The sequence below is a fragment of the Ahaetulla prasina genome, chromosome 1 (genome assembly GCF_028640845.1).
Source record: "Ahaetulla prasina isolate Xishuangbanna chromosome 1, ASM2864084v1, whole genome shotgun sequence".
Classification (NCBI taxonomy): domain Eukaryota; kingdom Metazoa; phylum Chordata; class Lepidosauria; order Squamata; family Colubridae; genus Ahaetulla; species Ahaetulla prasina.
Window position 1 is genome coordinate 128,162,865 of NC_080539.1, and position 26,997 is coordinate 128,189,861.

At 41.4% G+C, this 26,997-nt stretch overlaps 1 protein-coding gene across 2 annotated transcripts; it reads right to left on the minus strand.

Annotated features, from left to right (window-relative positions):
• Window positions 1-2,053: 2,053 nt before the first annotated feature.
• Window positions 2,054-26,902, minus strand: SLC35A1 (solute carrier family 35 member A1). Of its 2 annotated transcripts, none has more exons than XM_058175449.1 (8): window positions 26,233-26,331; window positions 23,542-23,719; window positions 21,373-21,532; window positions 20,011-20,163; window positions 18,289-18,355; window positions 12,929-13,105; window positions 4,677-4,811; window positions 2,054-3,324 (listed from the first exon to the last, which is right to left on the minus strand). In XM_058175449.1, the coding sequence occupies exons 2-8, from the start codon at window positions 23,676-23,678 to the stop codon at window positions 3,194-3,196; spliced, it is 960 nt and encodes a 319-aa protein (XP_058031432.1). In that variant the 5' UTR covers window positions 23,679-23,719; window positions 26,233-26,331; the 3' UTR covers window positions 2,054-3,193. The 2 variants fall into 2 exon arrangements, with proteins under 2 accessions (XP_058031432.1, XP_058031423.1); XM_058175440.1 differs by lacking the exon at window positions 26,233-26,331 and adding an exon at window positions 26,721-26,902 and having other exon boundaries at window positions 2,055-3,324.
• Between the last annotated feature and the right edge of the window lie 95 nt (window positions 26,903-26,997).

The following is a 26,997-nucleotide window of genomic DNA, read 5'->3' on the forward strand; positions in this document are numbered from 1 at the left end:
TTCTGCTTATAACTGGATCTTCCAGGCTTTGGGAAATCATCACCAAGGTAGAAATCAGCTTTGCTCCTGCAATGTTCAGAAGAGAGGATCCTTGCAAGGTAACCTTGACGGTGAGAACAATTAATAAGTGGAACGGCTTGCCTCCAGAAGTTGTGGGTGCTCCGTCACTGGATCTTTTAAGACAGGGGTGTCCAAACTTGGTCCCTTTAAGACTTTTGGACTTCAACTCCCAGAGTTCCTCAGCCAGCTTTGCTGGCTGAGGACGGGAGTTCAAAAAGTTAAAGGACAGTTGAACACACTGGATCTTTTAAGAGGAGACTGGACAGGCACTTGTCTGAAATGGTATAGGGTAGAGGTCCCTAACCCTCTGGGTCGCTGCCCACTAGTGGGCTGTGAGCTGTTTGCAACCGCGCGAACAGTGGGCGAGCATGTTTGTCACGTGCTCCATTTGTGTGAGCGGTGGTTGCGCGCACATGCCAGTTGCACAAATGGGAGTTGAGCGTGAGCGCTTGCCGGCTGCTTGTATAGAACCGTCCCCTCTCTCTCCTCCTCCGCCAATCTGTAAAAGAGGCCTACATGGAGATGTTTATAGAAAACCTCAATACCAATCTCCCAAATTGAAACTGATTGTGAAATATGTACTGCGAAGCTGGGCTACCTCTATTCCAAGAAAAAATAGTCTCCATACTATTTCCACTATAGAAATAAAGCATCCACAATTGTACTTTTTCTTACTACAATTCAGAAAAAAATAGAGAGGTGCAAAACAAATAAAAGGTTTACTACGAAGTTTCTTCTCCTATGGAGAGTAATTGCTAATGACGGTAACTTCTACCTATTTTCTCCCAGTAATCTCTGCAAATAGACTTCTATACTTGGTTTCTCTGCACTTATTCCCGTTCTGTTGTCCCTTTTCCTTCCAAGTACCCAATAAATAACTACAGGTAGTCCTCGACTTGTGGCCACAATCGAGTCTAAAATTTCCTAAAATTTAGTTTTGCTCCATTTTCCGACCTTCCTTGCCACCGTTATTAAGTGAATATCTGCAGTTGATTAGTTAATAATCCAGTTGTTAAGTGAATCTGGCTTCCCCATTGACTTTACTTGTCAGAAGGTCGCAAAAGGAGATCACATAACCCCAAGATACTGCAACCGTCATAAATGCTCTACACGCCAGCTGCCAAGCATTCCAAATTTTGTAGACCACAGGGATGCTGGAATGGATTGTGTGAAAAACAGTCATATCCCTTTTCTCAGTGCCACTGTAACTTCAAACAGTCGTTAAACAAATGGTTGTAAGTTGAGTACTATCGGTATACAGTATTGGCAGGTGGTATTCAAAATCTATTTTCCATTTTGCTTCCCCCCCCCCTTTCATATTCAGGAATTGTCCAAAGGTTTTGTCTTTAGATTTTCCATTCCCTCCCCAAAAGTTGGGTGTGGCACTTTTACAACATCACAATGACTTCCTCCAAATTCTGGGCAAAATAGGACCAATCATTTCATTTAGAGCAGGGGTAGTCAACCTTTTTATACCTACCGCCCACTTTTGTATCTCTGTTAATAGTAAAATTTTCTAACCACCCACCAGTTCCACAGTAATGCACGGTGTATCGTCGTCTGCGCATGCTTCTCGCGCATCGCGGATTGGGTTGGGGGGGGCCCACCGGCTACCAGCTCTGCTTGTCTTACAGCTGGGTGGTGTGGGGGGAGATGCGTCAGCTATTCTGAGATGAAGCTCTTTTGTTTGCGGTTGCACTATAGCGCCATTTAGTTTCACTTACGTAACGTGAACTAAACTTATGCGCGGGTGATAAATAGTATATTTTCAGAAATTTAAACTGTCACGGGGAATTTTATGAAAACCTAATAAAAATGTTTTTAAACAATGCTATGAAAATTTTTTAAAAAGACAATTAAATTAAAAAAAAGGAAAGTGCTTCAGTATCAGAAAAAACCCCTACCACCCACCATGAAAGCTGGAACGCCCACTAGTGGGCAGTAGGGACCAGATTGACTACCACTGATTTAGAGTCAGACAATCTAAAACAGAAAGAACTTTTATACTCTGTTCGCGACCGAATTGGAAGTAGTTACACTTGCTGGATTTAAGGTTACAACTCAATTCTTGACATCTGATTTATCAGACTCTTATTCAAGCCTTAGTTTGATTGGTTCCCTCTATAGCAACTCCATTTACAGAAATTATGCATTTTAATTTCTCAAAACCTCATTTCAGAAAACCTGCTAAAAGCGTTAAAAATGTTTACCTCTCGACAATTTCAGTGTAAAAGTGAGCTGAGAAAAATCAGTAAATATAAACCTAAATGATATTTAATCCATAGGGTTTGTTCTCTTTCTCTAAAACATATTTAATCAAATATTTTTTTAAAAAAAAAACAAATCGTAACAGTGCGCACACTAGCCATACTGCACAAGAATGTATGTATGTATTTACCAGTTAATTCAATGCAGGAGTAAATGTATGTACAGGCTTTAGCCCCTTCCCCTTGACAATAGAAAATTCTTCAAAGAAATCACAGTATTTTTTTTTCTTCCTTGTGGTTTTCAAAAAGTAGTGATCCTGGCTTCAGGATATTAAAAAATAAATTACCATTTTCAGTTTTAAAGCTCCAGTTAACAGCATTCTTCTATCTCACAACTGCCACTGTGTTTTTCCCAGTACAACAATGATTTTTATCGTTAAAGCAGTGTAGCACTTGGCTGGATCTTCATGTCAGGTATCCCTGGAGAAAAAGACGCTCTCCTTCCAATATAATTTTATGTTGTTTTGGTCACATTTAAATTTGAATTACCCTTTCCTTGCAACCACAAGCATTTTTGACAACAAAGTCTACATAAAATGTTAAAACACAGCAGTGAATTCCACGGCCATCTCCCTATTTATGTATAACCGTGCCTTCTATTTCTTCTTTTCCGCACAAGGCGTCTTCAATAGCAAAAGACCAAAGTTTATAAGGAAAAGTGAGATTCTACAGATTAGCGAAGAATCTTCCTCCAGTGTAATTTTCATCCAATGGAATAACTGACTTCATTTTCGGTCCCATCAGAAACTTTCCATGAAGAATTGAAGGCTTTTTTTTTTCCAAAAAGAAAATTGGGGATGGGGAGAGACATACAAACTGTCTCTTTTACTTTGTATTGCCTTTTCTATTCTTCACAAAGACTGACGTCACACACTAGTAAGATTCCCTTTTGATGTTTTTGTTTCTGCTGGCTGGATTTTTGTTGTATCTTGTCGAGGTAATCCATACAGATATATTGAAACGCAGACAAGCAGTGCCCCCAGAGAGAAAGTTATAGCTGGAAGGGGAAAAGAAAATACAGAGTTTTAAAGTGTGCTGATCACAGCCTTGTCACTGAACATATAAAAAGTCTGGCTGCAGCTTTAGATCATGAATTCTTCAAATGTTTCATTGGTTTTTATGTTTCACTGCTGGAAAGTAGTTTTGAAACCTTGCTCCAATCTACTTCCATTTTACAGCTTCTTTGGGAGGGCCATTATATTAGCAAATACAGGGGTACCTCAGTACTCAACTGCTTCAAATCTCATCAAATTTGATACTCAATAAATTTTTACGTAAAAATGTCATCATTTGTTTAGTACTTGACACACTGAAAAGGGAAGTGGGGGGGACAGCCACAGAGAGTGGACAGGAAGTAAACCATGCTGGGAATGTCCCTGAAAAAGGAAGCAGGGGACAGCCACAGAGGGCAGACAGGAAGTCAGCCATGCTGGGAAGCTCGCTGACACAGGAAAAGAAACAGATAGGAAGTCCTTCCCAGCTGAAACAAAGGGTCATGTGGTAAGTCACATGGCTTGTTTACTATTCATCCTTTTTAGTATTCATTGCACCTCCCAGAACAAATTATAGATGAGTACCAAGGTACCAAGTAGCATCCATCAGTTATGTAATCACCACTGCAGTCAGTACATGTCCTATGCCTAACCTGTTATTCTTTTTCTCCTCCCTTACAGAGATTGGAGAGGAAGGGATTACAAAAGAGTATGCAAGCACACAATAGGGGTTGCACTGAGGTGTTTGCACAACATGCTCATGCCTGCTGGCACCAGCGCATTGCTTTCAAAGTGTATTCTCCATTGTGAGCCTGCTAACTCTCTTGTAATCTCTTTCTCTCCAATGAATGTAAATCCAAATATTAATTCTCTTCTGGTTAATTATCCCAATCCCGGGGTGAGCATTCCAAAGGGTAGGGAAAAGAAATGCAGTCATGGTCATCTAATTTCCCACTTAAGAGTCTGCTTCACTTAGCAACAGAATTGTTGGTCCTAATTGTGATTGCTAAACTTAGGACTATCTGTATGAGAAACAACTCTCGTCATTTCATAACAATCTTACAGAAAAATATTTTTAGTGGAATCAATGAAATATGATAAAAATACACTATAAACACATAATGTTTGAACCTGAAAGGGATCTGATCCCTGGAAAAATAATTCAAGACAAGGTAATCTGGCTAGTTTTTTTGTGAAGCTGCATAAATAAATGGTATTAGCAGAAGAATAAAGCTGAAAATTATGAGCAATTTAAACCATGTAACCTTGGTAATGTATCACTGATTGTAACCTATCCCATGATATTGCGGATCGTAAACGATTTAATGAAAACACAAAATAGTCCAAAGCTACTTACTGATTTGTAAACCGAAGAGGACGACGGATGCAACTGTAGAGAGGACGATGGCTGCTGCTGCAGAAAAACCTTTTAGAATGTTGTCTGTATATTTAACAACAACCGAAGTATAGAGGCCCCCAACACTGGAAAGAACTAGGACAGAAAAGAGATGTGGTTAGGCCTATCAATTCTGACATGGTAGAAAGAACTAGTACAGCTTTTATTTGGAAGACTGAGCAAGAGAATTTCTTGTTGAGTACCAGTTTGATCAACACAATTGCATGCCTGGGTGATATAGTATGTACCACCATCTGAAGATTATATTTGCAGTTGATAATAGGTAACCACCCAACCTGATTTGGAATCTAAACAATGGACTGGCATGGGGGGGAGGTTCTTTTTTGTTTTATTGCTTAGCCTCCATACACCACAGAGGATAGGAAGGGATAATTGAAAGAAACAGAACTAAAATAGAGCTTATGTCAGCCTTGCGAGGTAGTCTAGGCAAGAAGCACATCCAGAAGTACTAGCTCTAACTTTATTGTAAGATTATATTAATAGAATCTCGCAAGTCCGAAAGTCCCCGCACACTTGCCTTTACAGTCCAAGAACTTTGAGAGGGTCTTTTCTGAGCCATATTTCTTATTTCTGACCCTTATTTCTTCTGCGGGCTAAGCTGCCACTTGTCTGGTTGTTGCCTAGTCTGTGGGTCTGCCTTCTATCTGCCAAGATCATTCCCACATGAATAAACAAAAATTAAAAGAATTATGCCTTTTGATGAATACTAGGAGAGTTCATAAGAAATTGGACTTGGAGCTTTGCAGATATGTAATACAGCTGCTTTTAATTTTACTTCCATCTTCCCCAAAACAGACTATTGAATTTTGGCATTCTGCCATGGTGTGATTTTGAAAGGCACGTACCTGTTCTCCAAAGGCTATTCACCTTTGCATATTTGCTTACAACAGGGGTGTCAAACTCAAGGTCTGCGGGCCAGATCTGGTGCTTAAATCTGGCCCATGGGGCCGGCCTGGAAATATCAAAGGACCAGCCTGCAGGGTCTCTTGCTGGCCAAAAATGGCCATGGGGAGGCCTACCCGCCCCCGCAGCCCAATTTTGGCCTACCTGGCCTCCTGCAGCACTCCGTGCGGCCTGTTTTTGGCTCTGTTTTTGGCTCGCAGAGTGCTGCTGGGGGCCAGGGAGGCTGAAAATGAGGTGTGGGGGGCCGTGCATCTCCCCCCCCCACTCCCCACCCCTTCACCCCCCAGCCTGCAGAGGAGAACTACAATGCTGATCCAGCTCTTGAAGAAATCCAGTTTGACACCCCTGGCTTGCAACATGTCCCAAAGACCAAATCGCAATTAGCCCTCAGTCTCTTACATCCCGCATAGTTTTCCTCTAAATTTATTTTCACATTTCTCTCCCATTTTCTCACCACTTGGTATTTTGGCTGAGGTAGATGGAAGTTAAAATCTAAAAGGTGCCTGGTTACCAACCTCCGCTCTATAATTTACAAGTTGTGTAAATTCAAATATCACCTGCATGTATACCTCAGCAGCTGACTTCTACAGTTTACAGGCTCTAATGAATTAGCATTCATTAGATTTCTTATATTCTTTCTGCGCCAACTCTGAAAACTCAAACTGCCCAAGGAGCTGCTGTTCCAGTTCTACAGAGGAATTATTAAGTCTGTCATCTGCACCTCTATAACTGTCTGGTTTGGTTCTGCGACCCAACAAGAAAGACACAGACTTCAGAGGATAATTAGAACTGCAGAAAAAACAATGGCTATCGACCTGCCTTCCATTGAGGACCAGTATATTGCACGAGTCAAAAAGAGGGCTGTGAAAATATTTACAGACCCCTCACATCCTGGACATAAACAGTTTTAACTCCTACCATCAAAACGAAGCTATAGAGCACTGCACACCAGAATAACTAGATACAAGAACAGTTTCTTCCTGAACGCCATCACTCTGCTAAACAAATAATTCCCTCAACACTGTCAAACTTTTTACTAAATCTGCACTACTATTAATCTTCTCATTGTTCCCATTACCCATCTCCTTCCACTTATGACTATATGACTGTAACTTTGTTGCTTGTATCCTTACAGTTTATACTGGTATTGACTGTTTCCTGATTGCTTATTTGTAGCCTATGACTTTCATTAAATGCTGTATCATTAAGTGTTAAATTTGTACCCTATGACTATCATTAAGTATTGTAAGTGTTGTACCTTGATGAAGGTATCTTTTCTGTTATGTACACGGAGAGCATATGTTCTAAGACAAATTCCTTGTGTGTCCAATCACACTTGGCCAATATTCTACTCCACTCTACTCTACTCTATTCTATTCTATAGATCAGTGGTTCTCAACCTTTTATTTACCATGGATCCCCTTTAAATATTGTTTGTGGCCATGGACCATTGTCAAAATTTAACTCAAAATTTAAATCATAACATTTCTTCAAGCCTTCACGGACCCCTAGGGGCCCACAGACTACAGGTTGAGAACCACTGCCATAGACAATTGGATAAAAGAGGTTGGGGCAAGTCTCATTACGATTTTTGCAATGCTCTGTAATAAAAGGGACCTGCTTCTACAGACCATCCTCACATATTTCTCAGTCTGACCTAATAATACTGGGGAAGAACAGGCTCCTGCTCAACCCCTCCAAGACGGAGGGCTGTGGATGCCGGCGTCCCGGCACAGTCAGCTTACGCCATCGCTGACTGTTGAGGGTGAATTATTGGCCCCCAGGGGGAGGGTGCGCAACTTGGGCGTTCTCCTGGATGACCTGGAGGAACATCTGACGGCCGTCGCCAGGGAAGCATTTTATCGGGTTCGCCTGATTCACCAGTTGCGTCCCTTCCTAGACCGGGACTCCCTATGCACACTCACGCCCTCGTCACTTCCCGCCTGGACTATTGCAATGCTCTCTGCATGGGGCTCCCCTTGAAGAGCACCAGGAGGCTCCAGCTAGTCCAAAATGCAGCTGCGCAGGTGATAGAGGGAGCACCACGTTGCTCCCATATAACACCTCTCCTGCGCGGCCTGCACTGGCTGCCGGTAGTCTTCCGGGTGCAATTCAAGGTGCTGGTTATCACCTTTAAAGTGCTCCATGGCTTAGGACCGGGCTATTTACGAGACAACCTGCTGCCACCGATAGCCTCCCATCGACCTGTGCGCTCCCACAGGGTGGGCCTTCTCAGGGTGCCATCGACCATACAATGCCGGTTGGCGGCCCCCAGGGGGAGAGCCTTCTCTGTGGTGGCACCTGCCCTTTGGAATGAGCTGCCTCTGGGGTTGCGCCAACTCCCCGACCTCCGGACCTTCAAACGCGAACTTAAGACCTTATTATTTTACTGTGCGGGACTTGCCTAAGCGAAATTTTTTAAATGAAAATTTTAATGGGTTTTATGTCGGTCTATGACCGTTTTAGTTTGATTCGGCCTATTGTAATTTGGTTTTTAATTTTGCTTTTAAATTTGTGTTTGTATTTTATAGAATAGAATAGAATAGAATAGAATTTTTATTGGCCAAGTGTGGTTGGACACACAAGGAATTTGTCTTGGTGCATATGCTCTCAGTGTACATAAAAGAAAAGATACGTTCATCAAGGTACAACATTTACAACACAATTGATGGTCAATATAACAATATAAATCATAAGGATTGCCAGCAACAAGTTATAGTCATACAGTCATAAGTGGAAAGAGATTGGTGATGGGAACTATGAAACGATTAATAGTAGTGCAGATTCAGTAAATAGTTTGACAGTGTTGAGGGAATTATTTGTTTAGCAGAGTGATGGCCTTCGGGAAAAAACTGTTCTTGTGTCTAGTTGTTCTGGTGTGCAGTGCTCTATAGCGTCGTTTTGAGGGTAGGAGTTGAAACAGTTTATGTCCAGGATGCGAGGGATCTGTAAATATTTTCACGGCCCTCTTCTTGATTCGTGCAGTATACAGGTCCTCAATGGAAGGCAGGTTGGTAGCAATTATTTTTTCTGCAGTTCTAATTATCCTCTGAAGTCTGTGTTTTCTTGTTGGGTTGCAGAACCGAACCAGACAGTTATAGAGGTGCAAATGACAGACTCAATAATTCCTCTGTAGAACTGAATCAGCAGCTCCTTGGGCAGTTTGAGCTTACTGAGTTGGCGCAGAAAGAACATTCTTTGTTGTCCTTTTTTAATGATGTTTTTGATGTTAGCTGTCCATTTGAGATCTTGCGATATGATAGAACCTAGAAATTTGAAGGTTTCTACTGTTGATACTGTGTTGTCAAGTATTGTGAGAGGTGGAAGTATGGAAGGGTTTCTCCTAAAGTCTACCACCATTTCTACGGTTTTGAGTGTGTTCAGTTCCAGATTGTTTTGGTTGCACCACAAGGCTAGTCGTTCGACCTCTTGTCTATATGCGGATTCGTCATTGTCTCGAATGAGACCAATCACTGTTGTGTCATCTGCGAACTTCAGTAGCTTAACAGATGGATCATTGGAGATGCAGTCATTGGTATACAGAGAGAGAAGTGGGAGAGCACACAGCCTTGGGGGCCCTGTGCTAATTGTACAGGTATTTGATGTGATCTTGCTTAGCTTCACCTGCTGCTTCCTGTTTGTTAGGAAGCTTGTGATCCACTTACAAGTCTGTTCCGGTACCTGTAGCTGGTTTAGCTTAGTTAGAAGAATGTCTGGAATGATGGTATTGAATGCTGAACTAAAGTCTACAAAAAGGACCCTTGCATAGGTCTTTGGAGACTCAAGATGTTGTAGGATGTAGTGCAGAGCCATATTAACAGCATCATCTGTTGATCTATTTGCTCGGTATGCAAATTGCAAGGGGTCTAACAGCGGATCCGTGATGGTTTTCAAGTAGGAAAGCACTAGCCTTTCAAAGGTTTTCATGACTACAGATGTTAGAGCAACTGGTCTGTAGTCATTCAGTTCCTTGATGGTGGGCTTCTTTGGCACTGGGATGATAGTAGGCGTTTGAAGCAAGAAGGAACATAACACATCTCTAGTGATTTATTGAAAATATGGGTGAAGATGGGGGCCAATTGGTCAGCACAGACTTTTAAGCAAGAAGGAGTTATCTTGTCTGGGCCTGGAGCTTTTCCTGGCTTTTGTCTGTGAAATAGGTCCTGCACTTCCTTTTCTGTGATCACTAGGTGTTGTGAACCCAATGAAATGGGGTCAGTTGTAGGAGGCTTGGCTGTTGTTGGTGTGTCAGAGATGGGGGTTGTGGAGATAGGTGGCTGTAGTTTCCTTTCAAACCTGCAGTAAAACTCATTCAGGTCATCTGCCAGTTGTTGATTACCTTCAGCCTGGGAAGGAGGTTTGCCATAGCCGGTGATATTTTTAAGAGTTTTCCACATGTTTGCTGGTTCATTTGCTGAAAACTGATTCTTTAGCTTTTCACAGTAGCTTCTTTTGCTGCTCTGATCTCCTTGTTAGTGCATTTCTGGCCTGATTGTACAGCATTTTATCACCTTTTCTGTAGGCTTCCTCTTTGGAATGTCGTAGCTGCTTAAGTTTAGGTGTAAACCAAGGTTTGTTGTTACTGTATATTCGCAAGTTCCTTGTAGGTACACATAGGTCTTCACAGAAGCTGACATATGATGTTACAGTATCTGGGAGTTCATCCAGGTCTGCAGAGGTATCTTTAAAATATTCCAATCAGTGCAGTCAAAACATGCCTGTAGCTTTAATTTTGATTCCTCCGTCCAGGTCTTCACTGATTTAATTATTGGTTTTGTGGCTTTAAGTCTTTGCCTGTAAGCAGGTACAAGGTGAATCATGCAATGATCAGAGTGTCCTACAGCTGCACGTGGTAAAGACCGATAAGCATCTTTTAGTGTTGTGTAGCAATGGTCTAGAGTATTCTTGCCTCTGGTGGGACAATTGACATGCTGAAAGTATTTTGGTAGCTCTTTCCTTAAGTTTGCCTTGTTTAGATCTCCCAAAACAATGGCCAGTGAATCAGGGTGTTTGGCTTCAGCCTCCATGATTTGGTCAGCTAGAGTTCGTAATGCCTTGTTTACACAGGCTTGTGGTGGGACATAAACAGCAATTAGAAGAAATGAGGAAAATTCACGAGGCGAATAGTAAGGTTTGCAGTTGATAATTAGAGTCTCTAAATTGTTGTCACAGAATTTGTAAATTATGTTAAAATCTTGACACCAGGTTGAATTAATATATAGGCATAAGCCTCCTCCTTTCTTTTTACCAGATGTTTCTGGAATCCTGTCTGATCGTTCAATCTGAAACTCTGGAATGTTCAGGCTGCTATTTTCAATTGATTCACTTAACCAGGTTTCAGAGAAGCATAGGACTGCTGAATTGCGAAAATCAGAATAGTATTTGTTTAAGAGGAGTATTTCATCCATCTTATTTGCAAGTGAGCGTATATTTGTTAGGAAAATTGAAGGCAGAGGAGTTTTAATGCAACTTCTTAATCTGTTTAAGATCCCAGATCGTTTACCTCTCTTCCGTTGCTTTTGTCGTTTGTTTTTTTTGGTAATCCATGGCTCCGTGGCAATTGCCTCCTCCTGTATTAGAATCTCCTCCTTGTTTGTAAAGACAGGTGGGGGTGAGATCAAAGAAAGCTGCTCCTTAAAGAAATGTTCCTTAATTTTTAGCAGATGGTCTCGTGAGTAGGAAATCCGTAGTGAGTCACAGAGAACAATTAGAAATAAAGAAACAATTAGAGAGCATTTCACCGAGGCAGCCTTTGTCGGCGCCATCTTGGGAAGGAAGATGTCGGTTTTAATATGGCTGTAAACCGCCCTGAGTCCTCCGGGAGAAGGGCGGTATAAAAATTAAATTATAAATAAATAAATAAATAAAAATACTGAGCAGAAAGGAATTGTGATGTTTTATCCGATTTAATTGTGCTTCTTAGTCAATTAGATTGACTTCATCTTTTGGATCACATTAATAATTATTACTTTTTCAACCCATTTCCATATTTGAAACAATACTTCTACCGTGTTTCCCTGAAAAGACGACCTACTCAGACCTCAGAAAGTAAGTCCTAGCTCAATTTTTACATGTGCACCCAATATAAACCCTACCTCCCAAAATAAGCCCCAATTAAGAGCCCGCCCACTCCAGGGTGCACAGGTGAAAATTAAGCTGGGGGGGTGAAGTTTCCTTACTACTTATTTTATTTATTTATTTATTTATTTTGTCAAACACAATAATATATATAAGTATAAGCATGAAATAACCACACAAATTGAATACAACCAAAGGGAACATTAGGATAGGAATGGTAGGCATGCTGGTGCTCTTATGCACGCCCCTTACAGACCTCTTAGGAATGGGGTGAGGTCAACAGCAAACAGCCTAGGTTAAAGTTTTGGGGATTTTGGGATGAGACCACAGAGTTTAGTAGTGCATTCCAGGCATTAACAACTCTGTTACTGAAGTCATATTTTCTACAATCGAGACTGGAGCGGTTTACTTTAAGTTTAAATCTATTGTGTGCTTGTGTATTGTTGTGGTTGAAGCTGAAGTAGTCATTGACAGGTAGGACATTGTAGCAGATGATTTTATGAGTTATGCTCAGGTCATGTCGAAGGCGGCATAGTTCTAAATTTTCTAAATCCAGAATTTCAAGTCTGGTGGCATAAGGTATTTTGTTGTGATCAGAGGAGTGGAGGACTCTTCTTGTAAAATATTTCTGGACACGCTCAATTGTATTAATGTCCGAAATGAAGTGTGGGTTCCAAACAGGCGAGCTGTAATCGAGAATTGGTCTTACCTTCAGATAGTTGCAGCCAGACCTTGCACACTTCGGCACATTTCTTCCGCAGCCAGCAAGGCTTTCCTGAAGGCCTCTCTAGCCAATTCTGAAATGGAATTGATCCGGAGCTCTGTTATCGCTACAAAGCCCTTTCCTAAAGGCTTTTCCTGAAACCTCTGTAGCCGAGAACAGAGCTCCAGATCGTTCCGGAGCTCTGTTATCGGCTACAGAGGCCTTCAGGAAAGACTTGCTGGCTGCAGAAGAAATGGGCAGAGGTGTGTGAGACTGAAGAAGTTCCTGAAGGCTTCTGACAGTAAAAAAGGAGGCCTGGGGCAATGCAGGCAAGTGAGGTGAGTCAGTGGACGACATCACCTCCCGCCCAAAAAATAAGACTTTGTACCTTTTTTGGTGGCAAAGAAAATATAAGACAGGGTTTTATTTTCGGGGAAACACAGTAGCATTACTACACATCACAAACTATTAAGAGTTTGTAACAACTACAAATTAACCCAGTACTTACAGATGACAAACCAGACATATGGCGTATAACCATAAAAAAATCCTTTCTCCAGTACTTGAACTCCTTCGGCTGTGTAGACCCCAAGCAATGTCACTGCAATTCCAGAGAGATACATCTGGATGTTCCTCACCCATAAAGATGTATCAGAGCTTTTTAGTACTTTCTCAAAATACACTCCTGAAAGGAAAGTAGCAAAAGATCAGCAAGCTACCTTGGAAAAGAAGCTCATTAATAAATCTATTTTAAAGATGAATAAATTATTAGCCGTTTATGGCTGATGTCCATAGATTTTTCTGAAAGCATTAATTTTCTGACAGCCAAATTAAGGAGCCTAGCTGGATCATAACTTCCACAATGAAGAGTATAGAAATGTATCAAATATTTCTAGATCAGTGGCATTTGCACTGCACGAATCAAGAAGAGGGCCGTGAAAATATTTGCAGATCCCTCGCATCCTGGACATAAACTGTTTCAACTCCTACCCTCAAAACGACGCTATAGAGCACTGCACACCAGAACAACTAGACACAAGAACAGTTTTTTCCCGAAGGCCATCACTCTGCTAAACAAATAATTCCCTCAACACTGTCAGACTATTTACTGAATCTGCACTACTATTAATCGTTTCATAGTTCCCATCACCAATCTCTTTCCACTTATGACTGTATGACTATAACTTGTTGCTGGCAATCCTTATGATTTATATTGATATATTGATCATCAATTGTGTTGTAAATGTTGTACCTTGATGAACGTATCTTTTCTTTTATGTACACTGAGAGCATATGCACCAAGACAAATTCCTTGTGTGTCCAATCACACTTGGCCAATAAAATTCTATTCTATTCTATTCTATTCTATTCTATTCTATTCTATTCTATTCTATTCTATTCTATTCTATTCTATTCTATTCTATTTCAGTGAATACCACTTTAATGGTACCCACATCCCAAGCTAGCAAACTGCAAGATAAACTTCCTAGGCTTTGAGGACGACTTCCGGTGTCCGGTGGCAACGGACGTCTGGAAGGCTTCTCCTGCCTCCAGTGTCCGAATCCGGCCGCCGCCGAGGCCCTTAGGGGCCAGGTGTTCCGAAAAGGACACCTGCCGCACGGACGGCTCGCCAGGGGTCTCCCAGCCGATATACAGGACTGGGGGGACCGATGCTGGCGCGTCCTAGGCTCGGCGGGGTTCGGAGGCCACAGGCCGCGGCCATTACTTTGGTCGTCGCCTGGGCCGCTGTGCCCGGTGACACCGGGGCTTTGGATTTATAATTGCAGCAGCCTGGTGGTGAACAGGGAACGGAGAAGAATTGAGGAATGAAGAAGGGAAGGGGATATCGGCAAATGTGAGTGGAGTACTCCGGAGGCGTTTTTCTCCTGCGACTGGAAGGAGCACGAATCACTTTGGAGAGAGGAGAACTTAAAATAACAAGATTACCGGTTTTGTGGAGCTCTGGAGAGAAGAGGTGATGGAGAAATTTAGGAGGGAGGGTTTGAGGCCCCCCCTCCCTCTGGGGAACAATGGTGGCGTCCAGCTTCCGCCTTCACTATGAGAATCTTGATGACATCACTTCCCTTCCGCTTCCTGGTTGACTAACTGTACTCTGGACTCGTTGCTCCTGTGAGTGCCCCCTGGTGGATCCGGAGGAAATTACAAGGATACTGTGCTTGCCTGAGGATTTTAAAAATTTTTTTTAAATGGCAAAAGGTCAGAGACCAACTGCTGGAGAAATGGAGAGAATTTTGGAAAAGTTATCTAATATGGACAAGAAACTGGATGAAATAAGAGCAGAAATTGTGACTATCCAAAAGGATTTAAAGGATACTCAACAAGTCTCAGCAGAAAATAAGCAGAAAGTGGAAGGTCTGGAGGGTGAGATGCGGGCAGTGCAGAAAAGAGGGAGACGACAAGCAACGCTGTGCTTGGACTACAGATGGATAAAATGTCTTATTTCCTTAGGTTTCAAAATTTGGAAGAAGTGGACCAAGAAGACTTGAGAGATGTTGTGACTAAACTGTTGGGAGAATTTCTTGGGAGAGGTGTTGATTTTATGAATTGGGATGTGGATCGAGTTTATAGAGTTAATTCACAATATGCACGCATGCAGTTCCTAGAGAGGTTCATGTCAAATTTGTGAAAAGAGAGACGAGAGATGAAATTCTTAGAAAACATAGGAGTGGGGCACTGACTTATAGGGGCAGGGAGATAGCCATTCTGAGGCAGATTCCCAGACAGGTACGTGAAATGAGAAAGAAATATTATTTTTTATCAAGCAAATTGTACCAGAAGGGAGTGGGCTTCAGATGGCTGATGCCAGAGGGATTGATGATTTTCCGGGAGGGCATTACGAAAAAAATTAGTACAATTGCGGAGGCTGCGGCCTACGTGGAGGAACACAAAGCCCTCCTGGATTTAGATGACCCAGGAATTGAAGAAGGGGAGGTTATAGACCATGGGAGGCGGCTGCCGCTGTTGTGGCCCTGGAGTTGGGTCAGGCTGAACCCAGAGTTCTGAGATCCAAAACTAGGAAGTGACAAAGATATTTGGTATTGTGTTGGTTTTCCTTATTCTCTTTCGTATGATATTCTGATTATTCTTGACCCTTCCTTATTGTGTAAGATTGAAACTTAGCTACTTCGTATCACCTGCTTGCCATATGGCTGTTGTATGTGTTTAAAATTTTGAGTAAAATTCTTATCATGTATAAGAAAAATGAAAATTTACCATACCTGATATGTATTTGCATAAATTTTTTTTGACCAAAACTTCCTAGGCTTTGCATTTTTTCAAATTTTGTAAACAAAATGCACAGATTTGGGGCCAAATCAATAGAGATAGTCTGTTGTGGTCTGCCAGCAGCCTGCGGAGCTGGCAATGGAGTCAGACAGTGGGCCAGTCCTGGAGGCTGGGGAAGCTGAGGGCTCTGTGTCGGAGGCAGAGGTGGGGCCAGGGCCCTCGGGGAGTGATGTGCGGACTCCAGAGCCTTCAGTGGCTGACAGTAGTGAGGCAGAGGAACAGGAGGAGCCTGTTCCTAATGCACGCATGAGAAGAGCTGCCAGAAGGCAAAAACAGCTAAAGCAAAGAGGACGGCTAGGGAATAGGGCCAAGAGATGATTGGCTCCTCCCATAAGGCTTAAAAGACCAGTAATGGCGTTTGGGCTCTTTGCCAGAAAACAACGTTGATAGCTTTGTCTTGTTGCATTTGTTTCCTATCAGCATATTCTGAACTTTTGCCAAGAAAGGCCTTTGGCAGTTTGCCTAATTAGATCAAGTTTGGTGATAAGGCTGAGGAATTATGTTGGGAGGAATTTGCTTTAATTTAGTTAATTCTCAGCTGTACTAATAAAAGTTTGTTTGTTTTTACATTGACTGAGTTTCCTACTATCTACTTGGGCCTGGATCACAATATAGTCTTTGCTCAACCATCGTTCAAGGTTACAACAAATTCCCAAAAGCTATGACCTGTCCTCAAAACTATGTCTGCTGCATCCCATCCCACAATCATGTGACCATATTTCATGTGCTTGACTCATATTTGTGAACATCTGCAGCACCCTGTGGTCATAGTCAGCTGCAACCACGGCTGACTGTTGGGGGCGAGTCATTGGCCCTGATGGAGAGGGTGCGCAACTTAGGCGTTCTCCTGGATGGGCGGTTGTCTTTTGAAGATCAGTTGATGACCGTCGCCAGGAGAGCTTTTTATCAGGTTCGCCTGATTCGCCAGTTGCACCCCTTCCTTGACCGGGGTGCCCTATGTACAGTCACTCATGCTCTTGTTACATCTCGCTTGGATTACTGCAATGCTCTCTACATGGGGCTCCCCTTGAAGAGCACCCGGAGGCTCCAGTTGGTTCAGAATGCAGCTGCGCGGGTGATAGAGGGAGCCACTCGTGGCTCCCATGTAACACCACTCCTGTGCAAGCTGCACTGGCTACCTGTGGTCTTTCGGGTGCACTTCAAGGTGCTGGTTACTACCTTTAAAGCGCTCCATGGCTTAGGGCCGGGTTATTTACGGGACCGTCTACTGCTACCAATTGCCTCCCATCGACCCGTGGGCTCTCACAGAGAGGGACTCCTCAGGGTGCCGTCCGCTAAGCAATGTCGGCTGGCGGCCCCCAGGGGAAGGGCCTTCTCGGTGGGGGCTCCCACCCTCTGGAACGATCTTCCCCCGCGACTCCGTAAACTTCCTGACCTTCGGACCTTTCGCCGCGAGTTGAAGACATACTTATTAATTCGCGCAGGACTGGCATAGAATTTTTAGCAGTTTTTAATATTTGGATTCTAATTTTATTTATGGGTTTTATTGTTTTAAACGGATTTTAATTTGGCCTTATATTTAAAAAGTTTTTTAATTATTGTTTTTATTGTGTACCTTTTTATTGTTTTACTTGGCTGTGAACCGCCCTGAGTCCTTCGGGAGAAGGGCGGTATAAAAGATAAATAAATAAATAAATAAATAAATAAATAAATAAATAAATAAATAAATATGACCACAATTGCTAGCAGGAAGTCGCAAGTCCCTGTCACGACAAGCCTTTCCTTAGGTGGCTTGCAGGTAGGCAGGTCAGAGCTAAGGAGCACAGGTGTTTTACTTGGCTGTGAACCGCCCTGAGTCCTTCGGGAGAAGGGCGGTATGATAAATAAATAAATAAATAAATAAATAAATAAATAAATAAATAAATAAATAAATAAATATGACCACAATTGCTAGCAGGAAGTCGCAAGTCCCTGTCACGACAAGCCTTTCCTTAGGTGGCTTGCAGGTAGGCAGGTCAGAGCTAAGGAGCACAGGTAGGCTGGGTGGGTGGGGCAAGTGCAGCAGGTGATCGCTGCCATTTGACAGGTGTGCCGTCAGGCAGGGACCTAATATGCCACAAATAGAAAGCACAAGGGCGGTCACCGCCATACAAAGTGAATATATCAGAGTGTGCAGTAGATACCGTCATGCATGAGCACTGCCACGTAGTGCAGGTGCCGGCAGGTGGGGTCTGGGCACTGCAACAGAATGAGAGTGCAGTAGGGTGAATGGATGGCTCCTTAGGGGAAAAAGCAGTGGGAATGGGCGACATTCTCTATTGCCTTCTCCATTGACGTTGCATATTGAAACTGGCAAGAAGATGTTACAAATCCCAGTCATGTGAAGTCCTCATTTAATGACTGTAATGGCAATGGAAACTCCCAGGATTGTCATCGCTAAACAATGCGATTATGTGACGTTGCATATTAAAACCTCGTTGCTGAGCAATGGAAATTGCTCAGTCCCAATGACTGTTAAGTGATAGCGCTAGTACAAAATAGGAAGCAAAAGTTATCCAATAAGCTAATACCATGCTTAATGTTCTGTGTTTTAGTTATTACCTGCAAATCCTGAACATAGAACAGCAATTGCTATTGCTCCAAATCCTAGCAGTGGGTTCTGTTCCACCTAAAGATGTAATAAAGAGGGACATTAATTTATTTCTCCTCTATTGGCAACCATTACTTCTCAAAACTTAGGACTCCAATTTATTAAGCCAGAACAGGTTTGGGCAACCCTGTACTGTTTGCCTATGAGTTGAACTGCAACATTTGATTGGCTGCAAATATACAATTTCAAGAAAATAAAGTCAAGTGTCCAATCCTTCTGGACTAAAAGAGGGAATCGCCTCAATCACTGCACACAGGTACCTTATTTCTATTTTTGTAAGGTTTGCTGCTCTTTAGGTTCTTTGCAGTGGTGGGTTTAAAATTTTTTTACTACCGGTTCTGTGGGTGTGGCTTGGTGGGCGTGGCAGGGGAAGGATACTGTAAAATGTCCATTCCCTCCCCATTCCAGGGGAAGGTTACTGCAAAATCCCCATTTCTTTCCAATCAGCTGGGACTTGGGAGGCAGAGAATAGATGGGGGTGGGGCCAGTCAGAATTTTTACTACCGGTTCTCCGAACTACTCAAAATTTCCGCTACCAGTTCTCCAGAACTGGTCAGAACCTGCTGAAACCCATCTCTTGTCCTTTGGCTTGTCATTTGCATTACAATTAGACAAATAAGTAGCATTTCATTTACCTATAATCTACGCTCCAAAGAACACAGCCAGTATTTTTGACTGATTAACTGAATTCTGTTAAAGAAGTAATAGAGAACAAATTTGTAAAACTGATTCCAGATGAAAATATTGACTATTTTGGATAGAGAGTGAAAGTGAAGATATTTTTTGTAGATCTCATTCAAGTCCCATTATATTCAATGAGTCCAATTGCCAAGTAAGTATGCAAAATTTTGATTGGGGTTTTTTTCCCACCAGATCTCACTTGGTATTTATGTAACACATAAAGTAGCTTATTATGATCCTAGACAGGAATTGGAAACCTTTGAGTGCATTGGGATTAAGTTATTTCATCAGACTCTTAAATTCAGAAGCTTTTGACATTAGTTCACACTTATCTCAGAGTCAGAAAGAAGGAAACAGTGGAGGCAAAAAGAGGGAGGTCAGAAAGGGGAAAATAACCCTAGAGAGTAATATAAGAATCTCCTGGTAGTTCTGAAATCACTCCTTCCTCATTTCAGCCCTCATAAAATTGTACCAGGGGATAGCTGGCCTTTACTGAGGGGGAAAAAATTAAAGTGCTCTTCTCCCGAAAAAATTGACCCATGTTTAAATACCATGTTTCCCCGAAAATAAGCCCTCCCCCCCCCAAAAAAAACCTCCCACCTGAAAATAAGCCCTCCTCCAAAATATTTAAACATATGTGCAGCCGGTCCCCGCCATTTCCTCTGGTTAGAGTTAAGGAGACAGAACTGGAAATCAGATAAGATGGCAAGAGGAGCCCCATCTTGCTCCACGCACCCCAAAATAATAAGACCCCAAAATAAGGCCAAGCATTTATTTCGGGGGTTCAAAATAATATAAGACAGGGTCTTATTTTTGGGGAAACACGGTATTAAACTATAATTTGATGCATGTGCACTTCTGTTAAACATTCAACTATGGAACATAGGTTTCTAGTTCATTGTTCCCTAAAAATCTGCTGTTCTTCGTATAAGTCGACATTTTTTTTTCCTATAAGAAAAATGAAATTTAAGGCTCCCAGGGAGAAAACTTACCTGAACTTTAGTAGCCTGAGCTGGTTTCCACTGCACAAGCGTGACTCCACCACAGAGCATGAACACTGAGAACCACTGCAATCGACTAAGGCTACGGTTCAGCATCAGGACAGTACATAAGGCTGTGCAGGGGATTTTCAGCTGGTATGTCACCTAAACCATTGGGTTTAAGACAGGTTTATTTCAGAGATGCATAATGGTAATTGCAATAGCACTTAGGCTTATATGCCGCTTTACGGTACTTTACAGCCCACTGTAAGCGATTTACAGAGTCAGCATATTGCCCCCAACAATCTGGGTCCTCATTTTACCCACCTCGGAAGGATGGAAGGCTGAGTCAACCTTGAGCCGGTGAGATTTGAACTGCAGCTAGCAGTCAGCTGAAGTAGCCTGCAGTGCTTGCACTCTAACCACTGTGTCACTCTTAATAATCCCATCTATAGGGCACCGAAAAGCCTTCCAAAAATATTTTTTAATGTAGAGAAAAGTAAGGAAAAAGTGATTATTATGCCATTCAAGTGATATGGAGACTAATATTAATAGCATGTAGTTAAATGTAATTGTTTTGATTATCAATAAGTGACCAATTATATCAATTGTTATTGTTGCAGTCACTTCTTTGCAGTGTGATTGGCAGAGTTCTACTTAAATGCCAAATATAGTTGTCACCAATCAAAATTGCACACCCGGGTCATCTTTAATTTTGCATATGGCACTGAATGCCAGGTGGCAAAAATAATCATTTGCTTCCCCATATTCCAACATTTTGTATTTTCCCTGTTATTTTTCAGTAATGAAACTGTTAAGACAACCCATTGAATTACCAACTTCTCTCCCTACTACATCAAAAATTCGCACAACAATTATGGAGGACCTAAAGCACTTCACTTATGGAAGATTTCTACTATCTTTCTTTCTTGATATTTCCTTCAGAAGCATATAGCTAAACGGGTAAGCTATTTTTACTGGAAAATTGTTGCGTTATAATGCCACCCTTCTCCCACCCAGAAGGGTGTTCCTGTTCCTTGTCCTTGTGTGCCAGATGTCCCTAGACACTGCAGTCATTGACTGAAGAATGCCCACATCTGTGTCTATAGAGATTTTCAGTCATACAGGTCATGGTTGTCCCAAAGGTGTTTTTCCAAAAGGCAATTGGACTTTGTTTTTCCTTGAAAGCTTCTTGAGTTTCAGGACTACTGTTTCATTTCACTTCTTGGATGAGAAGCGAAACATCTCCAAGGAAAAACGAAGAAAGTCCAATTGCTTTTTGGAAAAGCACCTTTGGAACACCGACATGTGTGTGAACACCTGCTTCTGACTGACATGGCAAAGGATTCAACTTTTGAATATCACTCAAGTTACCTGATAAACTGCTGCATCCAAATTGCTGAGAGCCAGGAAGGCCATATTATTCTGAACAGCATACACAACCGAAGGAACACTTAATTTCAATAATTCTTTAGGACTGCCTAAAACATTTTCTTTCAAAGACATTGACAATTTACCCAGGCTTCCAGTCTCCCTGAGGAAAATAAAAAAAAGGAAAATGTTTTGGGAGAAATAGGACTTCTACTTCTTTTTCCAAATAATTTTATTAAGAATTATAAATGAACAGAACAGGAGTGAATACAAACTGCAAAAAAATACAAACTGCAAAATACAAAAACTGCACTCATAAGCCAGCTGTAAAAACAGCAGTTGGTCTACTCATGAAGAACAGCTGTCCAGAATCATGTGGATGATCTTAATAATGTCTTGCTAGTCAGTGAAAGGTACCAAGGCATCAGCTCACCATGGTGCTTAGAGGAAGTCAGGATTGCCACTTCTTATCACAGGGTTATAATATATTGGCCATTGGAGATGTCTGTGCTCAGAAACTTCCCTTTTGCCAGAGTTGTTTCTTAGCAGTTTCAGTAAAAACAATTCCACTTGAGATGAGCTTAATAGAATTCCACTTTGTTAACATGCAAATAAACATGCATTTATTAACGAGGTGATTCCTGAGAAAGTGCAAAAGGACAGAACACTTAATCTGTCCTGTCAGAAGACTTGAATTGGCCTACAGTAATTCTGAATAGGTCTTCCCTGCCCTTAAACATCTTTCCCATTATCCTCCATTATGGTGACAGCCATATTTGCTGATGCTCCATCATGTATTGAGTTTGGTTCTCTGTGAGGGAAAGGGTGGGGGGAGGGCAGGAGGGAGACACCTTCTCCCTTTTTCACACATAAGACAAAACGAACTGTCCCAGAAGCAAGGTTTGATTTTTATTTATTTATTAAATTTATTAGATTTTTATCCTGCTTGTATTACTTTATAAGTAACTCAAGGCAGCGAACATGCATAAATGTCTCGGTATTTAGAAAACTATACTTATTGAAACTCTGATTTCAGAATAACTCAAACTTCTCAGAGATAATTCAGACTTGGTGTCAGAACATCTCTCTCTTGGCAACAATGCCAAATGCCCAATTTTAGGAGAAGTAGGGACATGTGGCCAGTTGGGGAACCTATTCTCTCACCAGCCCCACCTGGGTGCCATTTTTCCTTCCTACCCAGGATTCCTTTCAGTGCCTAAATCAATTGAAAGAGAAGTAGTTTCAGAGAATAGACAGTGGAGAGGAAACCATGTTCTTATAGCCGATACCACTGAGGAATTAATAAAGTACATTATAACTCTTTTTACGCCAGCATTCTCCAACTAATTGCCCTCCAAAATGCATTTAGACTATATCATCTCCATCCATCATGGTCATGACAAAAAGGAGGGCGATTTGAGTTGCTGACCTATATCCCTAGAGAGTACAATGCTGACTCCTCAATTATGGCTTCTTAAGAAACTCAGCATACACAGAAAAAGAAAAGCAGGAGAGCTTATTTGTACGATGTATCTAAGCATCAAGATGGTAATATATCACAGCAAAGGAACAATTATTGTCTAAATATTGTCATGACCAGCAGTCTATGTATGCCACAAAGGCAGCACAGTACAATATGCGGCAAATTCAAGGCAGCTGTTTGAAGGACCACTAAATAAGGACTGAAAGTTATAGATTTGTTGAGACTGTTTTCAGGTTCTTTTTGTTACATGAACTCTTAAGTTTGCCTTGTTCAAAAGCTCTAAGGAAGAACAGCATGAACAAACTGCCAATCTTTAAATGCCCTCTTATAAGAACACAGGATCTTTCTGAATGTTTACAAAGAATCATGCTTGCACTAAATTACTTCAGCCCAAGTTTCAGAATTTAATTCACACTAACATTCTGGTCTTTAGCCAGAACAATGAACAGGTATTTGAGTGATGACATCTGTTGATTAAGGTGCCGGGACAAAAAAAAATCTAGAACAAAAACTCAATCCAGAATGTTTTTGTTTGCTTTGAAAATAATCTGTTTAAAGAAGCAAATCTAACATAGTATATATGAATCATAACAGGAACTATGGGAGGGGTTCCTTTAAAGGAAGACAATAAATCAGAAAAGAGCAAGTAAATTTATCATCTGACTATCCTCACCAGTATTCATACTTACTTTGCTAAAATGCCCAAACTTAGGAATAATTTGATAACTTCTGTAATGCAAACAGCTGTGGATGAAAAGTAAAGGCCTGCTCCGGTTGTTCTTGTATATCGCAACGCTACTGTATATGTTGCAGCCACTAAGGTCATCACCGTCAAGCAGTACAACTTAAAAAGTAGGGTGACATTTTCTGAAAAAGCAAAAGGATCCCTCTGTGAAATATAAGAATTAAAACCCCACCTTCAACAGTCACAAATAAGTTCACATGAATCATCCTGATCTTAAATACAGAGGAAGGGAGAGAGAAAATAAATGTTAGGTACCCCAGCAACGATGACAGCTAGCCATCTGGTAGCCATTAGAGCAAAGTTTCTGAAACTTGGCAATCTTAAGATGTGGGGATTTAAACTCCCACGACTGGCTGAGGAATTCTGGAAGTTGAAGACTGCCGTGTTTCAAAAACACTGCATTAGAGGGGTGGTACACAAATCTTCACAGGCATCATATATAACAATTGTTCAGGTTGCTCAGGTCTGTTTCACAGTATGCACTGAAACAACTTTTCCCTACGTCTAAGTCAACCACTATTTTTTTCATGATCATTACCATGGCATTTCCCACCTAAAAAAACCTATTTGGGAGGGATGCAATTTTGTGCCTATTACTTATTTATTTATTTATTTTGTCACATCATACAAAAAGATTATATAGTATATACACATATAAACATATATAGGAAGAAGAAAAGAAAAACAATAGGACAGGAACGGTAGGCACGTTTGTGCGCTTATGCACGCCCCTTATGGTCCTCTTAGGAATGGGGTGAGGTCGATAGTAGAAAGTTTTTGGTTAAAGCTTTTAGGATTATGGGAAGAGACCACAGAGTCAGGTAAAGTATTCCAAGCACTGATGATTCTGTTGCAGAAGTCATATTTTCTGCAATCTAGATTAAAGCGGTTTACATTAAGTTTAAATCTATTGGTTGCCCTTTACTTTACTTTATTTTACTTTTTTTTTTTTTTACTTTACTTCTCTTCTATGCCAACCAATCTAAAACAAGAGGGTGGGAACCTGGTTCAAAGTGAACTGTCCTGAAGCAAAAAGCTTCAGATTTCATAGGGGTGGGGGGGTGTTTGAGTTTAAGTAGGTAATTGTTGACTCCAGCAACTGCCTGAACTAGTCCCTGCAGTTTTTCTTGGTGAAGTTTTTTGGAAGTGGCTTGCCCTTGTCTCCTTCCTAAATTGAGAAAGAGTGACTGGTCCAAGGTCATCTAGTTGTTTTGTGAAACTGGCTCTCCTCATGTCTCTTAGTGATTAACATCAGGATATTCAGTGCATAGCAACTCATAAAGATATATCTAATTGTACCCAATTTTTCCGATAGGATAATCTGGAATTTTATTTCTTTGTACAGATTTTCTTTTAATAATTATATAAGAAATTAAGAATTAAAAATCCTGGCAGCATCCAGTTCCAGGTAATGATTTATAATTGGTACCATCTCTAATGATCAAGGAAGACTAGTGATGTTTGTCTTAGATTCTTTGCTTTACTTCTACAAAGTTTTTTTTTATTCCCACAACACTGTATATATAGATCATTATACGGTTATTTTAATACAGCTTTGCATCCCAAATCCAGTCCCTCAAACATTTATTCTTTCAAGGGAGTTCCACCTTGTGTACTGTAAATGTTCCTCCGAGGTATTACAGGTTACACTTTGCAATCATGTAATTTATGCTCATCTTTTAAAGATAAGATCTCATTTGCTTCAACACATGGCATGTGAGGCTACGTTGTGTAGCAGAACTTCTGCAGTATCCCTCAGCACAACCAGGTGATGAACAGAACTATTAAATGTTTTTCTTCCTTTGACTAGTAACAAGGAAACTTACTTTTCATATTATTGGGGGCGTGTTGTTTATTCTGTTTCCAGGACAGAATGCAAAAGTGTTACACATGGTGCCTACGTGGCAAGGTGATTAAATAAAAATAAGAGAAAGACGTGTTTAACTATTTAAAACACTAAATTGCAGAGGTACAACGATATAACCATATGATGTTATAATTTAACTTTGACTTCAAAATAGCATTGCATATTTATAGCATACTACTTCATAAAGCCAATTATTATTAACAGCCTTGCCAAACTACTAGTGAATTAAAACTGTATATATATTAAGCCTACGTATGAACATGCCAAAACCTGGAAGAATCTGTAAAACGTGAACCATTTCCACAAGGAACTGTTAGAAATACAGAGAACAGCTGCATTTAAATTAGGGTTCCTCATGGCACAAATCTTTGAAAGCAAGAGATACAGTAGTTCTCTCAAAATGAACTGAGTTCAATGAACAATTTATGAACTTCCTTCACATGTCCAGATCACTGTGAAAATTGTCTTCAATTTCTACAATTTCTAATATAAAATCTAATCTGGTAATCAAAATATAATTTTATTTCCATAGCTCATATGCTTCCAAACTAAATTCCTCTATTATTTCAGCCTGATCAATTTATATGTAAAAAATAAATCTTGTCACACACCTGGCAACAGAACATTTACTTGATTGAAAACAAGAATGGGAGAAGTAGTCATTAGATCTGGACATCACTTGCACAGAGTAAGCTACCCACTCAACAGCTCTGAAGACTTATTTTAGCAATACAGACGGGACCTGAAGAGGCATGCATTTTTCCGTACCTTATGGCTCTTAGGGACCAGATACTCCAACCAAAATCGCTCCGACCATTTTTCCCAACATGGGACCAGATCGGTTGGACTGCCAAACCTATCATTCCCAGCCAACATATATTTTTTTTTTTTAAAAAAAAGTCCAATACATCTGAAAAGCTTTGGTTGGGAAAACCTGTCCTACTGCAACGGAACAGCTATCTACAGACAGCAGAATGGGTGGCAACAAATGGATGTCGGCTTGCACTAACCACCTTCTTCTTCTAATCAGACCGGGTTCCATTCGGGGTGGGGGGAGGAGGGAGCGTTAGAATTCCGCCTTTCCCATATAGAATCTCCCACACCCGCACGTGGGGATGCCCAACCATTAGCCCCAGTAAAAGGGATCGCTCTCTTTCCGCACGAGCGGTAAAAGCGGAGTCGATCGGAGCGGCTGCTGTTGCGATCCGAGCACTAGGCGGGATCGGGCGTTAGGATCCGAGGCTCGCTTCACTTACCTTTCGGAGGCGCCATAATAGCCAAGAGAAGGAATCAATTGGCGAGCGAATAAGCCCGCCCAGCCGATCAGTCCAATTTACCATAGAGAGCTATAGAAGCCAACTGGAGGGTCCGTTCCGGTACGCGTCGCTTCGATCCTACCGCCGGAAAGAGAAATAGACCGAAGCCTTTCCGTGGAGCTCCTCGCAGGGAGTCAATCGTCTATTCCAGGAAGTGGGTTGGTATTGGTGTATTGTATTGGCAGAGCTGTTCCTTAAAGGGACAGGACCGCCAGGA

Coding starts and splice junctions, on each gene's coding strand:
- SLC35A1 (XM_058175440.1), bottom strand. Junction 18,356..20,010: donor CTCAGGCTACTAAAGTTCAG/GTAAGTTTTCTC, acceptor TTACATCTTTAG/GTGGAACAGAACCCACTGCT. Junction 3,325..4,676: donor CCTCTTCGGTTTACAAATCA/GTAAGTAGCTTT, acceptor TTCCCCTTCCAG/CTATAACTTTCTCTCTGGGG.